General features: G+C 39.6%; 1 protein-coding gene and 1 pseudogene across 3 annotated transcripts in view; both read left to right on the top strand.

The window, feature by feature from the left end:
• Positions 1 to 19,775, top strand: part of Hace1 (HECT domain and ankyrin repeat containing E3 ubiquitin protein ligase 1) — a 124,295-nt gene that overhangs the window by 88,297 nt on the left and 16,223 nt on the right. For all 3 annotated transcript variants that reach the window (XM_031348530.1, XM_031348528.1, XM_031348529.1), the window contains 3 exons: positions 7,963 to 8,094; positions 16,092 to 16,190; positions 16,467 to 16,537. In XM_031348530.1, coding sequence (XP_031204390.1) covers positions 7,963 to 8,094; positions 16,092 to 16,190; positions 16,467 to 16,537 — 302 coding nt within the window. The remainder of the gene's footprint in view (positions 1 to 7,962; positions 8,095 to 16,091; positions 16,191 to 16,466; positions 16,538 to 19,775) is intronic.
• Positions 1,953 to 3,510, top strand: LOC116075414 (annotated as a pseudogene).

Genomic DNA, 19,775 nt, shown 5'->3' with positions numbered 1-19,775 from the left:
TTTGCTTGTTCTGCCTCACTTTTTCATTAGAGACAGTATCTCTCATGAACATGAAACTCACCATTTTGTCTACACTGTCTGGCCAGTGATTCCCCGGGAGTCATCTTTGTCTGTCACCTCAAAGATTGGGGTTACAGGTGCACGCTTCTGTTCTTGGCTTTCACACGGCTTCCAGGGATCTGAAGCGTATGTAACAAACACTGAACTCACTGAACCATCTTCTCTGCACAAGGTTCAAGAGTTTTAACACAGAAAAGAAACCTCAGTGTTTAAACTTTGTACGTGCTTTTATGTTCCAGTAAATCCTTTCTCTTGATTTCATATGTATATAATACATGCATATATATGACTTGTTTTTATTATTATATGTCATCTATATGTGGTTCCTCCTAGATTCACTCCCACCTCCCTCCCCTTCATCAGTTTTATGCCCCTCTTTTGATTTTAAATAGTCCACGAGGATCAATTTTGCCATCTATTTACTCCTTTACTTCAGGGTGTGGGGCCATCTCGTGGAGTGTGGCCCACCCATCAGGAGCCATATCCTTACAGAAAACTGACTGCTCCCACCTCACTCCCAGCCCCCAGAAGCCATCAAGCTACAGTAGCTCCTCAGGGTGGTGGCTCATAAGCCCCTTCCCACTTGTACTAGAACATTGGTTGGCTTAATCTTGGACAGGTCTTCTGAGGCAGATAACTGCTGTTACGAATTCGCAATGGTCCTGTCATGTCCCAAAGAAATGGGTTGGATTTGATTATACCTTCCTTATGGCTCTTACAGTCTTTCTGCCTCCTGTGATCCCGCACCTTAGGGAGGGGTATGATAGAGATGGCCCATTTATGGCTAAGTACTCCACTTCCAGGAGCTGAGCACTTTCACTGGTTATGAAGTTCTGTGTTAACCACCAGCCACAGAACAAAGACAGTGCCCTGGTGAAGTGTCAGAGCTGCACTCACTAGTGTATGGGTAGAGAGTGGTGTGGAAGTTAGAGGGCGTTTGAGACTGTATCCATTTAGCAAAATAGTGTAGTAGGTTCATTCAAGGGGCCTGTGAGCGCCACAGTGATGGGCTCTTTGCCAGGTTTACAGCACCAGGCGTGTGTCTCCTTCTGTGGAGTGGACCTTAATTGCCAGCAGAAACTGGTTGGTTGCCCCCATGACACCTGTCTTAGTATTGCACCTGAGCAGATCTTGTCATGCTGGTCATTGTAGTTTGCAGCAAGGTTCACAGCTGAGAAAGACTGTTAATGACTCTTGTCCCCCAGGAACACCTTCTACTTAGTAAAAGTAGCTTTGTAAAAGCTAGCCAGCAAGCAGGAATGAGCGTGAACTTGATTGTGTCCTGTGATCAATGTGTATAGCATCTTCAGCAGCAGGGCCTTAGATAAAACCAAGAGCAATTACAATAGCCTGTATTGAAAACAGGTCTCAGGGGCATATTTGACCATAACTTGAAGGGCAGTATCCAGTTCCATGCATTGAGCTCTTTATTTGTCAATCATGGTCATGTTTTGAAACTCATCAACTTCCTATGATAAAGAATTGTTACTAACATTTTTGCTAAGTGAAAAACAATTCAAAATGATTTTTTGGGAGGATAGTAGTCTAAAAAGTATGTTCTTAGTTTCATATATTATGAATTGAAAACTTTAAGCTTTATGTATTTTACCTACATAAAAAGATCATGTTCACTTATAGGTAATAGAATTGGGAGCTGAGGCTGTACTCACTTAGAGATATTTCATGTGGACTTAGATACAAGGGACATGGATGCCTAAAGAATGAATGGTGAGCAGAGTGTGATGCCATGAACATGGTGGCTGCAGTTGGCCAACTCTGGGACATGGTGGGCGATTGAGTAATTCTAGTGAGTGCTGGGTGAGAGGAGCAGCTGTTTCAATAGTGTTTGTATGCAAGATTCAAGGCCGTTAGGTCGAGTGAATGTCATAGCCATGGCTTACCACTCGGGATATGGAGCCCATGGACCCAAGCACAGGGCCCAGGCCACTCCAGATCCCCCTTCACTTTTTGGTGATACGAGTGGTGGCTATTATAGCCAACCAGGAGGTTACCCAGCCCCAGGAGCTTCAGTGTCAACCACCTGCTTCGAGACCTATTGGCCAGGTTGACTATGGCCTATGGCAGCTCCATAGCAGCCCAAGAGAAGGACATAGTGCACACAGAGTTGCATCACTTTGTGTCTGTGAACAAATTCAAGTTTTTTGGTTTTGAGTTTTTTTTGGGGGGGTGGGGTAGACACAGCCTATGTCCCAAGCAACTAGGGCTGGTGATCTTCCTCTACACAGGTCGGAACTGGAAAATGCAGTAGAGTCATGACGTACCCCTGCCCCATACAGAAAGGCCCCAGTGCTTCTGACCTGTGTATCCCCACCAGGGCTTTATCATGAATGTGCTGCTGGCTGGGATGACTCTGGACATTCAGAAAAGGTTCTCCCCAGAGGTATTGGGCCTCTGTGCCAACACAGCACTGATGTGGGTGTTAGGGGAGGTGTGGCCCTGCTTCTGGCTATACCTGGCTGGCCACTGTAGGGAGTGAACTGAGTACCTTCCACCTCTTGACTTAAAGTGGTGACAGATAGGTGGGGATGATCCTCAGTGTGCTCACAGGGTTGCTCTTCAGCATTGATGGCTACTGCGTGGCCCTGGCCTGACCTCGCCTGTGCTTATGTACTTCATTATGGATTCTTTGCTGACTGCAGCCTTGGACCCTGATAGTGTGGGATGGAGGGCTGCCCTCAGCTCTACCTGACCCGGGGAACGGCCGCTTTCCAGCCCCTCATCATATACTGGCTGACCTTCCATTTGGTCTGGTGACCCTGGTCCCAGGCAGCACTGATTTTTCCGTATATTGACGATTTGGTTTCCTTGGTGGGTAGGGGGTAGAATGAATGGCAGAATGGTACCAAAGTCTAAGCCTCCTAAGTTCAAGTCCAGTGGCCTTCATCCTATGTGCAACAGTAATGATATCGAAGAACTTACTTATAATACGTCCTGTTAATCTGTGAATTGAATTAGTAAAAAAAAAAAAAATGAAAGTAATAAACTACTTGTAATTTTAAATCTATATGAGCTTAATGAATTAAAAACTTAAATTTCCTATTATTATTGCTTATGTGATGTGTGTGTAGGGATGTGTACCTTCCATGGTGCATGTGTAGAGTTGGTTCTCTCCTTCCTTCCACTCCTGTGTGGTTCCCAGGGTTGTCTGGCTGTGCTACAAGTGCCTTCGCCGGCTGAGTCCTCGTGACTATAGGCTTGTCCACCTTGCATCATGTTACTGCTTTAGTTTATATTGAAGGCCTACACTCAGTAGAACTGAAACCTAGTCTTTGCTAAGCAGATGAGTACATTTCAACAGAACCTGTAGGCATTACACAGTCCTTAAATATGGATACTGCACCTGCTGAGTAGGTCCACCATTCCTTCCAGATACATGTAATGTGGAAGGATGCCTTCATGCAACTCTGTGCTCTTCAGCTCTGCAAATATGAGCATCTTCTAGAAACCCCTTCCACTCTTACATGAGTTTTATTTCGAGTTATAAAATATTTATCTTATTAGTTATTTTGTATTCATGTCTTTTGTTCAGAGTGATACATTAAGTGATATGTTCATTTTGAGGGGGACATTCGTTGGGAATGTGAATCTTATCTAAGGTTGGAATACTGTGGTAGTAAGGACCTCAAAACTATTTAACTTAGTTACTTGGTTGATTACAGAATTTTATAGTGATTAGGATTGGCAATGGCTGTTAATAACCTAAATCAATCATTAGTATAATTCTCTTTTTTTCGAGATAGTGTCTTGGTTTCTTTTTTGTTGCTGTGAAGAGATTCCATGGTCAAGGAAATTTATTAAAGAAAGCATTTAATTGATGGCTTGCTTTAATTTCAGAGGGTTAGAGTCTGTGCATCATTTCAGGGTGTGGCACCAGGCAGAAACCAGGTACTAGAGTAGAAACTTAGAGGTTGCAGCCTGATGTGCAGTTGGTGTGTGTATGTGTGTCTGTCTGTCTGTCTGTCTGTGTGTGTGTCTGTGTACTGGGAATAGCTTGGGCTTTTGAGACCTCAAGGCCTATCCCTGGTAACATACTCCCTCCAACAAGGCCATACCTCTTAATTCTTCCTAAATAGTTTTAGCAACTGCAGACTACACATTAAGATATATGAGCCTATGAGGGCAATTCTCATTCAAATCAGATTTTCTGACGTATTATAGGCTAGTCTTCAACTAACTGTGATAGTCCTGCCTTAGCTCTTTTCTGTGTTAGTATTACAGATGTGTGATGTTATACCTGGCTGATATGTAAAATCTTTTAAGATATAACACTTCTTAAAATAGTCATTTGCATTAAAATTGATACTAGTATTCACAAGGCAAAGATTAGGCTCATGAGTTCCAGTTGGAATGTTAGTGTACAGCAGTAGTGGGTGTTTGAAATAACAGTTGCAAAAAATGTTGATTTTTTTTATTATTATTTCTGTTTGAAGATATACTCCTTATAAAGAGGTAAGGAAACATTTAAAAGTAGTTGGAGCTTTTCTATCAATTCAGCTTCTGTCAGAGCAATTCAAAGTTTGTAGTGCTAGAATTTTATTATTCTACTGAAAAATAATTCATACTCAAATACTTTTGACATTAGTGTGAAAATTGTCATATGAAGGAGCTGATATTTACACATTAGCATCTGGTAATTATGGTCTGGATACTGAAGTTAATGTGGAAAATCATTAGAAGGAAAAGAAGAAAATGTGAGGAAAGAATAGTGTAATTGTAAGACCAGTTTACATACTGAATGTGTGGGGATAGCACTAATCTGATGCATGTGGAACCCAGCTAAAGTAGGCAGAGTTCAATTGAGCAGTGCAGAAGAGTTTCCTGTCTCCCATTAAGACTTTTATTGTATGCATGTATATGTGTGTATGGGTATTGTCTATGTATGTGCATATGTGTGGGGAGTGTGTGCATGGGAACCTTAGTCCCCCGAGACAGACAGCAGCTCTTGCTGAACAACAGCTGGCCCTAGTAATCCTTTAGGTTACAGGCCTGGCTTTTCATCAGTATGCTGGGATCAGGTCCTCATATTTGCACAGCAAGCCACTACTTCCATGGTGTGAATGCTTTGTAATTTGATATGGTCTCAAACAATAGTTATCAAATAATACTTTTAAGATTATAAAATCAAAACCTTAACAAGAAACTAATTCTTGCTTAGGAAAAATAGGATCTTATATAGCACCTTAAGCATAGTTTCCTCTTTTATTAAAAATGGATTCTTTTTCATACAGTATATTCTGATTACAGTTTCCCTCCCTCTACTCTTCCCATTTCCCTCTACTTCTCTTCCCTTGCTGATCCACTCCCTTTCTGTCTCTCATTAGAAAATAACAGGATTCTAAGAGATAACAATAAAACATACCAAAATAAAATATAATAAGATAAACAAACACCATCACATCAAATTTAGACAAGGCAAACTAACAGAAGGAAAAGAGCTCCAAGGCAGGTAAGGCAGAGACCCACTCATTCACACTCAGGTGACCCATCAAATCTAACCTGAAAGCTATAGTGTCTATGCAGAGGCCCTGGGGCAGACCCACGCAGGTTCTTGCTTCTTCAGTCTCTGAGCTCACGTGAGCTTTGCTTAGTGGATTTAGAGGACCTTGTTCTCTTGGTGTCCTCCATTTTCTCTGGCTCTTACACTCTTTCAGTTTCTTCTTTCACAGGGTTCCTGTACCTTAAGCTATTAGTGGTATAAATAGTGAATGGGACTGTAACATGGTAATGCATTCAGTGAACAGTTTGGGTGAAAGTAGACATGAACCAAGCGATGACTAGATGCTAGTAATGAATTGACACTTCTGCTGTTGTCACTGGCAGGTGTTAGGTAGGTAGGTATGTGTGCATACTTTCCTAGGTCAAATCCTGGAGATTTAGAATTTATTACTATTTGATTGTGTGGGACCCATGCCTGTCTCTTAAATAATGGCCTGAATATAATTGGTAGTAACTGATTAGTTTCTGTATAATACTTTTGAGTAGTCCTGTGTAATACTTTGAGTAGTGGGCAAGTACGAGTCAGGGATGGTGGTGGATTGAAAACAGAAGTGGCTGTTTTCCCTGTGCCAGGTTGTAGAAGTTGCCAAATATGCTTTAGGAGGATGGTGAACAACCAGTGTACTCACTCGGACACTTCTGTAGCCTCGAGTTAGGGAACATTACAGTCTTCAGTCATGGAGTAACATAACGGCTCAATGCCTTAAAGAAAGTATCAGATTAGTGCCAGGAAAATAGAAGGGCACTAAAGCAGATGTCCTGGGTTTGCTTCCTGTTACTGAGGCAAAAAACAAAAGAAACATGGAGAGGAAAGGGTTTGCCTTATTTCCCTCACAGGCCACTGTTGAGGGAAATCAGACAGGAGCTTGAGGCAGGAGCTGATGCAGCCCACTGAGGAATAGTGCTTGCTGCCTTGCTCAGTCTGCATTCCCAGTGGTGGTCCCACTCAAGCCCCACGGACTTTCTGTGGGCCAGTCTGCTGGCCATGTTTTCTCAGTCAGGTCCCCTCTTCCCAGGTGACTGCCTTATGTCAAGCTGACAGAAAGCTAACCACTGTTAGAGCAGGCATGCTTTATTTGTGTGTGGAGTGATCTTTCCTGGTTGGTGAGGAGTATATATAGTATTTGCATCATAATGTGAAATGCAAAAAAAATCTGACTTAGAAGCATTTCTTAAAAAGCACATAAATGACCTGCCATCGGATAGTCTGTGTGCACATATGATGATTTTGTACCAAACACATTTTGTATTACTTGGTGAATTTTAAGTGATTATGCTTCCTATGAAGAAAATGTGATTTAAAAATGAAATGCATTATAATTGTAATGTTTAGAAAATTGAGGCAGGGAGATTGTAGATTTAAGAAAATTCTAGGCTACTTAGTGGGACCTATTTCAAAAGAAAAAGAAGATAAAGAAAAAAAATTTAAAAAGTTGATAAAATAAGTTTTTTGTTTTGTTTTGTTTTGTTTTGATTTTGGCTTTTAGGACAAGGCTTCACTATGTAGCCCTGGAAACTGCTCTGTAGACCAGACTGGCCTTGAACTCAGATTTCTATCTGCCTCTGCCCTCTGCCCTCTGGCCCCTGCCCTCTGGCCTCTGCCTCCAGGTTCTGGGATTAAAGGAATGTGCCAGTTTAAAGCTGATTTAACTCAGAATTGAGTTAGCTGTAATAAAGTTAATCACATTCAGGGTATTTTGGTGGATGTATGCATTTGTTTTATAACATTTGTTGAACATAAGGTAGCAGCTTGCTTTTTTTTTTAACATGTGGGAATATATGCTGATAAATAAAGCCTTTGCCTTCAGAGATACTACACTCTATCTAATGAAGTATTTCTGTCAGAAAGAACTGGAAGTTTAAAGACATTGAGGTGTTTGGAGAGTAGCCATAAGGCCAAGGAAATTAAAATGGAAGAGGAGGGGATACTGCTAGCAAAAAAGGTCAAGGCCAGATTATTTATGCCGTGAGGACGAGAAGTAGAAGTCGATTAGGAAGTCAGGGAGAAAGGTGGTAGGACTTTAATGTCCGTGATGTAATCCCTCAAGCCCCTGTGGCTGGGCTGTGGAGACAGCAGCTCAGAGGTGCAGATAGGAATGGGGACCATAGTCCCCGTGCTCTGTGAGAGAGGAGAGGCCGGCTGTAGCAGAGCCAGACAGGAGAGTGTGCGTCTGCCCCATGCATGGCATGCATATGTCTCGGGAATGGTTGCTAAGATACGGGCTTGATGTCTCAGTCAGTGTGTTTACTGGTTTGCTGAGGAGTGAGTGTTGGGGCCAGGTTACTTCTAAACCTTTGTCTCTTACTTGAGAAACAGATGCATCCATTCTGGCTTAACTTCGTGAGATTTAAAATGTAATCATCACAAAACATTCTTTTTTATAGGCGGAGTATGTCCAGCTCGTTACTGAACTTCGGATGACAAGAGCCATTCAGCCGCAGATCAATGCGTTTCTACAGGGTTTTCATATGTTCATCCCACCTTCCCTCATACAGCTGTTTGACGAGTATGAATTGGTAAGGAAGAGCATGTTCCTTCTCGTTCCGCTAGAGCCCTGCTCCATCTGTTGGCATTCAGAAAGGCTTTGAGTGCTGAGGATAGTGCTGAAGATGGTGCTCAGTAGTGGGCCGCTCGCCTTACAGCATTTAGCACGCAGAAGGCCCTGGGCATCATCTCTAGAGCCGGAAAACATAAAAGCAGTGGGAATTCTGGAGTACTGAATGGGATTTTGTTTGTTTGTTTGTTTTTTCGAGACAGGGTTTCTCTGTGCATCCCTGGCTGTCCTGAAACTCACTCTGTCGTCCAGGCTGGCCTCGAACTCAGAAATCTTCCTGCCTCTGCCTCCCAAGTGCTGGGATTACAGGAGTGCACCACCACTGCCTGGCTTGAATGGGATATTTTTAATAAGACATTATTGTTTATAATTATGCATACAAGTTTATAAGCAGATATGTGGTTTTACTTCTCTTAAACTGGGTAGCCTTTTAACAGTTCCCTTAGTGAAATGTCCATAAATGATGGAGAAAAATGAAAGAGAGTTTTTACTGGGTTTGACATGGAAGATGTTGAAATCCTGTCTGTCCAGAAGCAATGTATTCTACATTGTTTCTGAAATTGTAACTTGGCTGCATATAGTTAAAGGATACCTGTACCTAAAGAACTAATCTCCAGTGTTTGTTTTAATGTATCTGTGCATGTGTGTGTATCTGCTGTATATAATTTTTATAATTCTCTATTCCCATGCTTTGCCTAGTCTACTTTCTTTGTTGAAGTGCCGGTGAATGTTTGGTTTTGTCCTTCAATTTGCCTGCCTTCTACTGTGACCTGACAATTTATATTTTTATGTTAATGTTTATTTTTGGCTGTTTTCCTTTTCTTATCATTAATAAATTATTTTAACACTTTTTGATCTGTCTAAAACCTTAATAAGACACAGTATTTTACTTTTCTTATTTCTGTGACAAGTGTCTGACAGATGAGAGCTCAAGGGAGGGGAGGTGTGTATAACTGGATCATGGTTTGAAGGTGTAGATAGTTTATTTTGGTAGGGAAGGCACAGAGGAGGGGCTGCTCCTCACTGTGGTAGCAGGAAGACTAAGGATGCTTACTCACATCTTGGCTGACCAGGAAGGAAAACAATTAGTGACAGATTGGGCTGAATAAGGGCCTTATGGTAATGCTAAAGCTTGCTTCCAGCTACCCACTTTCTCCAGCTGAACACTACTTTTTAAAGGTCTGGGGACCAAGTGTGCAAACAGAGTCTGTGGAGGGCATTTTCAAGTCAAACCAAATTGCTTTCTTGTTTAAAAAATAATAATTAAAAACATTTCTAGATAATGGAAAAATGTAACAGTATAGAAATAACATTTTCTAATTAACATAATTTTGAAGTCCATTGTGCCTCAGTTTTATTGAATGTTAAGTTTTGAAGGATTTTTTTTTTTGTATTTTAGCTACAAGATTATTGTTTTCATTTGACATAGATTTTTTCTTTGTTTAGTTTTATGTCATTATTAGCATTTAAAGACAGGAATAGTCACTTGAAAGGCAGAGGCAGGTGGATCTCTGTGAGTTTGAGGCCAGCCTGGTTTACAGAGAGAGCCTTAGGACAGTAAAGACTACACAGAAAAACTCTGTCTCAGAAACCAAACCAAACCAAACCAGAAATAGTTAAGAATTGTTTGTGGACATGAATGGAACCTGAATTTTGATGCATTATACTTAGTTAAATTAACTTTGTGATGTTCAAAACAGAATGTTAGTTTTTGTGTCTATGTACATGAACAAAATAAATTGCAACAGCAGAATAATAACAAAATGTTGCTTGGTGATTTGCTGATATTGATAGACTATGAAAGCTTCTAATTTAATTATATATATGTTAGTGAGTTAGCAAATCTGTCAAAACAGCAGCCAGATTAAGTAATAAAAACCCTTCCACTCTAGATGTCCTTTTGTTTTCTAGTCACTGTCCCCCGTGGAGAATAATTACTCTCTGAGTACTAGAATCACAGCTTTAACTATTTGTAAAAGAAAACACTTAATAGCATAGTAATGGGTTCATCTTATCTGCATACATGTGCATTGTATATTTTGCTCATATTCCCCTCTCTTCTTCCCCCCACCCCCATTACCCTTTCCTATCCCTCTCACACTCCTGTTTTCCCCTTTCTCTCTCCGACTGGACCTTTTTTGTATGTGTGATCCATTGAGTTTCCTTAAGACTGTATGCAGGTGTCTAGGCACTGTCAATAGCTATCCATAGCTACAACCTGCTGCTAACTGCAGATACATTCCAAGGAAGAAGTGGGGTTGGTTCTAGGAGTCCCTCCACACTCCAGGACAGGGTTTGGGATGGCCCAGCCATACGAAGGTCTTGTGTAGGCAGTAATTCCTCTTCGTGAGTTTGAGAGTTAGGTCGAGCCCAGAACTAAGCAGTCCACTACACCACTACTCACTCTGTTCTCTGGCTCGTACATACCTTCTATCCCTTTTGTCATGTTTCCCTGGACATTGCAAGGGGTGATAAAGATGGTCCATTTATGGCTAGACATGTAATACCCATGCATGGATCTCTGCAGCCATTGTTGGTGAGGGCAGAAAGAAGCTTCTCTGACTAGAGTTAGCGGTAGCACTAATCTTATGGGCATAAGCATCATTACTTAGAAGGCAGTGTGATGGGCCTATCCCATCCATTTAGTAAAACATTCCAAGTCATTTTCTGCTAGCCACAGTTGGGGAGTGGTTTATAGTATCCAGTGTGAAGTCCTTTTTGAAGCTTGGACCGCAAACCCAATCACAAATTGGTTAGGTGTTCCCCTAGGGTCCTTGCCCCGCATAGGAAGTTGATGCCACACTGTCAGTGTAGAGGCCAGAGAACGACCTGTGATATTGGTTTTTCTCCCCACCTGTCTGGGTTCCAGGTTTGAACTCAGGTTGTCAGGCCTGGGAGCGGGTCCTTTGATCTGCTGAGACAGCTCTCTAGCCCTGTCATTTCCTTCCTTTGTTGTGTCTGTGTGTTGTTGACATCAAGACAATGCACTTGATAGTGCCTCCCCCCTTTCTTGTTTTATGGAATAACTGGAGAAAGGTTGGTGTTAGGTCTTTAAAGGATGGCAGAATTCTGTAGTGAACCCATCCGGGTGTAGACATTTTTATTTGGAAGATTTTTTAATTACTGCTTTCATCTTGTTCCTCGCTACAGATCTGTTATATTCTTTATCTCATCTTATTTTAACTTTGGTATGTCATATGTGTCTAGAGATTTCTCCATTTCTTCTAGATTATCCAATTTAGTGTAGTACATTTTCAAGGTACGTTTACGATTTTCTGGATTTTATTGGTAACTGCTATAATCCCTTCCTTTTCATCTCTTGATATTACAGCGTGAATCTTCTCATAGTTTTGTCAAAGGCGTCTTTATTTTGTTTATATTTTCATTGATTCTTTGTATTTTTTAAACTACTATTTGAATAACTTCTGCCTTATTTATTATTATTATTTTTAACTTCAAAAACTGTGTGTGTTTGTGTGTGTATGTACATGTATACATGTCTGTCTGCTTGCTATGGTGTGTATGTGTGTGCATATAGTGGTCAGAGCATTTTGTGAGCTTGTGAGATCCACTTGGATCCTAAGGTGTGGCAGCAGGTGTCTTTCCCTCCTCAGCTGTCTCTGTCAATGTGGGTATTCATAGCTATGAGCTCTCTTAGGATGCTTTTATTGTATGCTGTCAGTTTTAAAATGCTATGTGTTCATTTTCTTTGAACTTTAGGAAGTTTTTTTCTTTTTTGATCTTTAGTGATCCGTTCATTATTTAGTAGTCCATGAGTTTGTTTATTTTCTGTAGTTTCCCTTGCAGCTTTATTTTTTTGTGGTCAGATAGAATGCAAAAAATTATTTCAGTTGTGTGTGTGTGTGTATATTTGTTGAGACTTGCTTTGTATCCTATCTGTCTGTCTGTCTGTCTGCCTGCCTGTCTGTCTGTGTATCTATCATCTATCATCTACCTATCATCTGTCTATCTCTCTATCCATCCATCCATCTATCTATCATCTATCATCTATCTATCTGTCCGTCCATCCATCCATCCATCCATCCATCCATCCATCCATCCATCCATCTATCTTAGAGAAAGTTCTGTGGGCTGCTGACAGTGTGCACGCGTCAGTCTTTGAAGCAGTGCACTTGATGTAGGAGTCCTGTAGTTCTGATGCTTTTGCTGTGTTGATGGCAGTGCTAAGCGGCCAGCCCAGGGCAGAGCTTTACTTCTTTTCTATCGGCTGCTGCCCTGAGCGTGGCTTTTTTTCTTAGCTGCTTAGAATGTCCTTTGCTTTTCTGATACCTTTCCCTATAGCCCGGCTTTCCCCAGCTTATTTTCTTGAGATTTTGGCCAAGTATGCCTGAATGTTGTCTGCTGTGTTGGATTTGGCAGGTTTATCTATTTTGAAAATAAACATAAATGAAAAAAGTTTTTTGTGATTACCATACATATTGTTGCACACACTTATAATTCACTGGATAGTATTTTATTATGTCTCCTTCCTTTTGTCTTTTACACTCTTGAACATTTGACAGGGGTCTTTACAGTTCAAGGCTATTGAACTAGTTGTGCTGTAGTTGTTCATGAAGATATGTGCATGTTTTATGTGCATGGAGTTATAGAACAGGGGTACACTACATCAAGAAGGAAAACTTTTTACAATTTTGTTTACATGAGAAGGCATATAGTAGTTCCAAGGTCCCATCACCAGTTACTGTGGTTAGAGAGCCCAGGCAGTGGCCAAGGTCACCAAGTGTCACGGTGACACTTAGAAGACTCTGTCACTGCCTGAGTGGTTATCCTCCCATAATGTGCTGCGTCTGGGATGCTGGGATAGCAAAACCCCAAGTCATATGGAGTCTGGGCATTCTAGTTCCTATGACTCTGGTTCCATTAGTGTGGCCTCTATGTTTAGCTTAGTTGTGCATCTGAGTATACATACATTTGTAGTTTTTATTTGTGTTTAGAGGTTTCATACAGCCCAGCTTGGCCTCAGACTTGCGTGTTGCTGAGGATGACTTTGAACTCTTAAGTCATCCTTCTGTCACCTCCCAAGAGCTGAGATTACAGGTATGGGCACTGTGCCTGATACTTGGTTATATCTTAAAAAGTTTAGTTCTTTTATTGTATAAGAATAAATTATTGTCTAGGTGTGGTGGTGCATGCCTTTTAATCCCAGCTCTCAGGAAGCAGAAGCAGGCACATCTCTTTGAGTCCAAGGCCAGTTAGGGCTACACAGTCAGACCTGTCTTATTCCCCTCCCAACCCCGCCCCCCAAATGTCAAGAAATAAATTATTGGAATTTAATAATATATTTGCTATATGTACTTTTTATTTTGAATTTCCCTTTTGTTATTTGTCATCTTAATAACTTTTCATTAGTTATTATAGGAATTAAATAAAAAAATCATTGAATGTCTCTGCTCTAGTGATGGTGGGACCTGGGAGAGGGGAGCCCATAAACGAGGTGGACTAAAGGTTCATGTAAAGTTTCCTGCTTATTCAGAGCATCAGACAATTTATACTCTAAGGGTTGAGGCTTGAATGCAGTGTACAACAGAAGGGCAAGCCACACATGGCCGGCAAGCCTCATGCGACAGAAGATTTTTCCATAGAGGCATATAAACAAATAACACTATCCAATTGTAATGAATAATCTGAAGTAAATCAGCTCCTTTCCACTACACCTGGGAGGAGCATGAAAACACATCCTATGTAAACAATTTAAAAACACAGAACAGTTCTGTGTTTTACAGAAAACTGAGGTCACAAGACCTTGCCTTGGTTTCTTGGGTTTTTCTCACCAGCACTCAGAAGTCTCCTTATACAACTCCCTTCTGGGTCATGTTCTGACACTAAAATAATAACCAATGCTTATTAAGTATGTAAAACAAAAACAACCCCCACAAACAGGTTTGTTGGCACATGCTGCCTTTAGTTTTTGCATGGTGTCAGAGGTAATCATATTTCTGTGAGTTCTAAGCCTCTAGTCCACACAGTGAGATTCTGTTTCAAAAAAAAAAAAAAAAAAACCAAGCAATTTTTTCCCCTTTTCCTTAAATTATAGCAAATGTGATAGTTATAAAATAGTAAAAATTTTTGAGAGTACAGTTCCAATATTATTGTTCCTAATTATTAATTATGGAATAATATTAAAAGCTTATCTTCACTTTAATATTAGAAGCTTATCTTTAGTCTGAAAAGAGGATTAAACTCCTCATGAATTGTGAGAAACATGTAAAATTCATCCAGGTGCTCTTTGGCAGATCTGTGTCAGAGTTCTGCATGGGAGCAGACTTTTCTCAGGTGGTTCAGGTAAGCTAGCCTTAACAAAGGGACTGTTAATTAAAGCAGTGTTTATAAGGAATGAAGAAGATCTGGCTACAGTAGGAAGCCCTTGTGTGGCTACTACAGGTAGAAGAGTTGTAGTGAAGGGTCCTGTGTGAGAGGGACGTGTCAAGGAGATGATCGTGTTACTAGTCACTACGGAACAACAGTGCAGAAACCTGAAGGGAACGCCCTGTGGGCCCTGCCTGTGCTTGCTTCTCGGTGTCTCAGATCTTATCTGCAGTTAGTAAGCAAGAGAGAGAGAGAGTGCAGAGTGGGCCAGGGGTGCTAACTAAGAGTCAGGACCAGGACATGCACACCACCAGTTCTCAGTATGATCTCTTTCAAAAGAGCTTTTGCTTATATGGGTTATTATACCAATGGATATTTGCTGTACTTGAAATTAAATTAGAAGGGAAATGTGCTTTGTTAATTATGTTAATGTAAATGACATTTAGAAATAAAAAGTAATCCAAGAACAGAACAAACATAATGAGAAAGATGGCACTGTTTTTGCAGCTTTGGGGTGCCTCGCTAAATAAACCATTGGATTCTCATATCTGCTTCTGTGTATGATCACTTGTACTTCATTATTTGGCTGAAGTATATGAAGAAGATCCAATTCATGTGGAAATTGTGGAAAAGGGAGATTCATACTGACCTACTGAGTAGATTTCAAAGCTTCTCAAAGTTCTCAGACATTGCCTAGTATTACTTTTGCTAGAGCACATGCTGCCCTCGTTAGGCCCATGTTAATGACAGTTGTTGTAAGTCATGGCTTTGAAGTGTGTTCTCAGTCCTATTAAAAGAAATGCATCATTCATTCCCTCACCTCACTGTAAGACACACTTTTCCTTCTCTTTCCTTTGAAACACCTGGTGATGAACATTTTGGCTTTCCTGATGTAATTTTTAGTTATATGTTATAGATTTGTGTGTTTGATGATCTTGGACAAAAGCCAGTCATGTATTTAGGAGGACTAACTATGTTGCCCAGTGGTTGTGTGCTTGCCTAGTTATATACGAGGCCCCTGGGATTCATGCATTGCACTGCAGACAGAGCCACTAGAAAATAGTATTGATTTATTATTATTATTATTATTATTATTATTATTATTATTATTATTATCATTACCTTGATTGACTTCAAAAGATCTGAATTACTCCAGAGTAGGATTCATATTTTTAAAATAAACAAAAAAAGATTATTTCTTAATGAGCTTCCATTTGCAAAATATTTAGGCTTTTATGACATTTTCATGTTGAGAATATGACCTGGTGGGATTTAACACATTTATAAAGAATATTAAAATAAAAATAAGCTGAACCAGGGGGAATAGTTACAAAATTGTGTACATAGAAATCTTTGCTACATATGCTTACTATGAATATAGACAGTTCCATCCTTTTTTATGTATTAGATTGTATCGAAGTGGATCCATTGCCTCATATCATATTTGAAATGTCACCGTGGCAGGTTCTTCCTTATGTAGCGCTTATTATTGATGACATGTAGAAACTGTCACAGACATAAACCAGGTTTATATGGGATTAGTTTCTAATTAAGGCAAATTTACTATTTAAATGTAATAGCTTTTTTTTTTCCCAAGGAAGATTAATGAAATATTTTTCTTCTTCCCCAAAGGAGCTCCTGCTTTCTGGCATGCCGGAAATTGATGTAAATGATTGGATAAAAAATACAGAATACACAAGTGGCTATGAAAGAGAAGATCCAGTTATTCAGGTAAAATCTCTCGAGCTTAGAATGAAGTTAAGTTTGCTATTTAATTTTGTAAGCTTTTCAGCTCTATTGGATGGAAGTCTACATCCATTAACAAAGTAAAGTTTTTGCATAAATTCTTCTTTGGGGATATTGCGTATGAAAGCCTTTTGTGAAATCATCTTTGATAAATGAGTTTCAGAGAATAAAATGTGCTTTATGAATATTGCATGGTCTCTGGTTCTTATAAGTCTATGATTTGCTCTGAAATGTGAGCTAAATTGTTGTTATTCTTGGTAGTGGTTCTGGGAAGTTGTGGAAGACATTACTCAAGAAGAGAGAGTTCTTCTCTTGCAGTTTGTCACTGGCAGGTAAGAAGTACTTTTATGACAACACTGAAAGAATTTATTGTATCTCATTTCTAATGACCAAGATAGTAATCACAGAGAAAAACAACCAAAATGAAGAGTCATTACTCTGTCTATATTTTAGGTGTTAAACAAATGGTTATTTAGTTGCTGAAGGCAAAATATTTATAGTAGTGCTAAATCTTTAATATATTCAGAAATCTGAATTTTTAATATCTTTATCTTTTTTGTTTAGTTTAACAGTAAAGCCACTTAGTTTGTATGGTTGGGGACACACACACACACACACACACACACACACACACACACACACACACACACACACACACACTCTTTGTCTATCACATAGTCTTAGTTTGGGTTTCTGTTTATAATGACCAAAAAGCATTTATGGGAGGAAAGGGTCTATTTGACTTACATGTCCACATCAGATCGTGGTCCATCATTGAAGAAAGTCAGGACAGGAACTCAAATAGGGCAGGAACCTGGAGGCAGGAGCTGATGCAAAGAGACCATGACAGGGTACCGCTTATTAGCTTGCTCCCCGTGGCCTGCTCATTTTGCTTTCTTATAGAGCTCAGGACCACCAGCACAGGGATAGCACCACCCACAGGCACTGGGCCCTCCCACACCAATCACTAACCAGGAAAGCACCCCAGCCCAGACTTACGGAGACATTTTCTTAATTGAAGTCCTCTGCTCTTAGATGACTTTAGCTTGTGTCAAGGTGACATAAAACCACCCAGCAAACACACGCATGCGCCTGCACACACACACACACACTTATGTGTACATTTTTTGCACATAGTATTTTTCTCTAGTTCTTATTTTTTAAAATGTTAGAATTCATGGTCTGTATTTGTGTGATATATTTTTTATGTATTTAAGAATTCCAGTTATATGACATCAAAAATAATAGATGATAGTAAACTAGTTGATTTAAGCCTTTATATTTATGGGATATATCTCAAAAATTTTTATAATTTCATTTATTTCTTCCTGTTTATGAAAATGTAGTTCAGTTATTTTCATTATGAATATAATGTTTTTTTTCAAAAATCAGAAAACAGAATATTATTCCACTAGTCCACCAATAGTAGCCATTATATAAAATTTAATATATTTATTTTTTTATTTTTTATGTATTTAAAAATATTATGAGTGTTGTATTAGTTTGCTTTGTGTTGCTGTGATAAAGCACTGACAACAACAAATTGTGGGTGAAAAGACTGATTTGGCTTGCCAGTTACAGTCCATCACCAAGGGTACCCAAGAGACCATGGAGGAGGGCTGCTCACTGGTTGCTCTCCATGGCTTGCACGACCTGTTCTCCTGTACAACCCAGGACTACCCTGAACCCCCACAGCGGGCTGTGCATGCCCATGGCATCATTAATCAAGAAAATGTCTCACAGACGTTCTGCCTACAATTTGATGGAGGCATTTTCTCAATTGAAGTGCCCTCCTTCAATTCAAGATGACCCAACTTTGTATCATCAGATTAATAAAATACCAAACAGCACAAGTGTGAATATATATCGTATATATTTGGAAAGACATCATTATTTTCTTACTTTACAAGTAGCATACAATGTTAGACAATTTTGAAAATGAAGAACAGGAAAGAAAGGAAGATGTCATCAGGTAATCTGCACACCCAGCGGTGACTACACTGGTGTGCTTATTCCCTGCTCCATCTTTAAGCCATCTAGAGTAGGAAACCGGTGAAGCCATTCTCTGGTCAGGGTTTAATGAATTAGTAAGACATGACCATTATCAGATTATAGATTGAAGATAGGAAAGAAAACCTTTCTTGTTTTTGCAAGAGTGCTAAGAAATGTTCAGATTTGAATAAGTTAATTAAAATAATTGAGCAGCATTATATTTTCTAAGGCTAGATCATTTATATAGATAAGCCCAAACCAGACAAAATAAACAGCGTAGTCACGCCTATCTCAGTCTCTTAAGATAGTCAGGTAACAATTGTGTTATTACTCTCTATATGGAAAGTTTAATTTTATGACTTTTTGAATTTAGCAGTGTTCCTTTTATAGATTCATTCAGTTTTAATAGGTTGCCTGTTCTTAGATCTTAACCTTATTGGTAAAGTTTTCCTGTTTGCATATAATGTTGTAAGAATTGAGGAATTTTAATGCATGGTTATTCAGGGTAGCGTCTCTGTGGGAAGACTGTGTTGGACTGGAGATGTATCTGAATGGCAGTGGGAATTTGTCCAGTGAGTGTGTAGAAAGTCCCTCCACATTACACCTACAGAAAACAAAAGGAGTATATTAATTTTTATATGTTGGAATCTATGGGAGTTCAGAAAGGTATCAATATTGATATTGACGGGGAGTGAGAACATAATTCCTGCTTTGTTCCCCATTGGCCATACAGGAGATTGAACTGTTTTGTTTTCATTTCCCTCCTCTTCCTGTTTTTCTTCCTCCTCCTCCTCCTCCTCCTCCTCCTCCTCCTCCTCCTCCTCCTCCTCCTCCTCCTCCTCCTCCTCCTCCTCCTCCTCTCCTTTTTTGTTTGTTTGATTTTAAGAACTCAATCTGTAGGTTAGGTTGGCCTCAAAATAAGAGATCCATCTGCCTCTGCCACCTGAATGCTGGGATTAAAGATGTGTGTCACACAGCTGCCAGGCTCAAACTTTTTTTTGTTTGTTTTGTTTGTTGTTTTTTGGTTTTTCTAGACAGGGTTTCTCTGTATAGCCCTGACTGTCCTGGAAGTCACTCTGAAGACCAGGCTGGCCTTGAACTTAGAAATCCGCCTGCCTCTGCCTCCCAAGTGCTGGGATTAAAGGTGTGCGCCACCACGCACAGCTCAAACTTTTTTTTTTAATTAATCAGCAGAATGCTTGTTCTTTTGAACTTTGTTATACTGTGTACTATTTTGTGTAATTTAAATTTTTGCCCATTAGTCTTTTAAAAGATTAGTGTTAAGCATTCTTTAATATATTGATAGTAATTCTATATATATTTTTGTTAATCATTTTTGTTTTGACTTTAACATATGGAGTTTTAAATAATTTAAATTTATAAACTGAAAATATTGAATTATTGTTAGCAAATAATCAGTATTTTATATAGATCTTGTATTCTCAAGAATGCATTTTAAAAATGCGTGTGTGTCAGATCAACGATCTAAACAGTCCCATATCTGCTAAGGCATGGAGGGGTCTGATTGTTCTGGCAGCATGTGTATAGTAGAGGATTGCAATTTGATCATCAATAGGA

Source organism: Mastomys coucha, unplaced genomic scaffold (assembly GCF_008632895.1).
Source record: "Mastomys coucha isolate ucsf_1 unplaced genomic scaffold, UCSF_Mcou_1 pScaffold3, whole genome shotgun sequence".
NCBI lineage: Eukaryota > Metazoa > Chordata > Mammalia > Rodentia > Muridae > Mastomys > Mastomys coucha.
The sequence above is the reverse complement of the archived record's forward strand: the minus strand, read 5'-3'. Positions and strand labels throughout refer to the sequence as shown.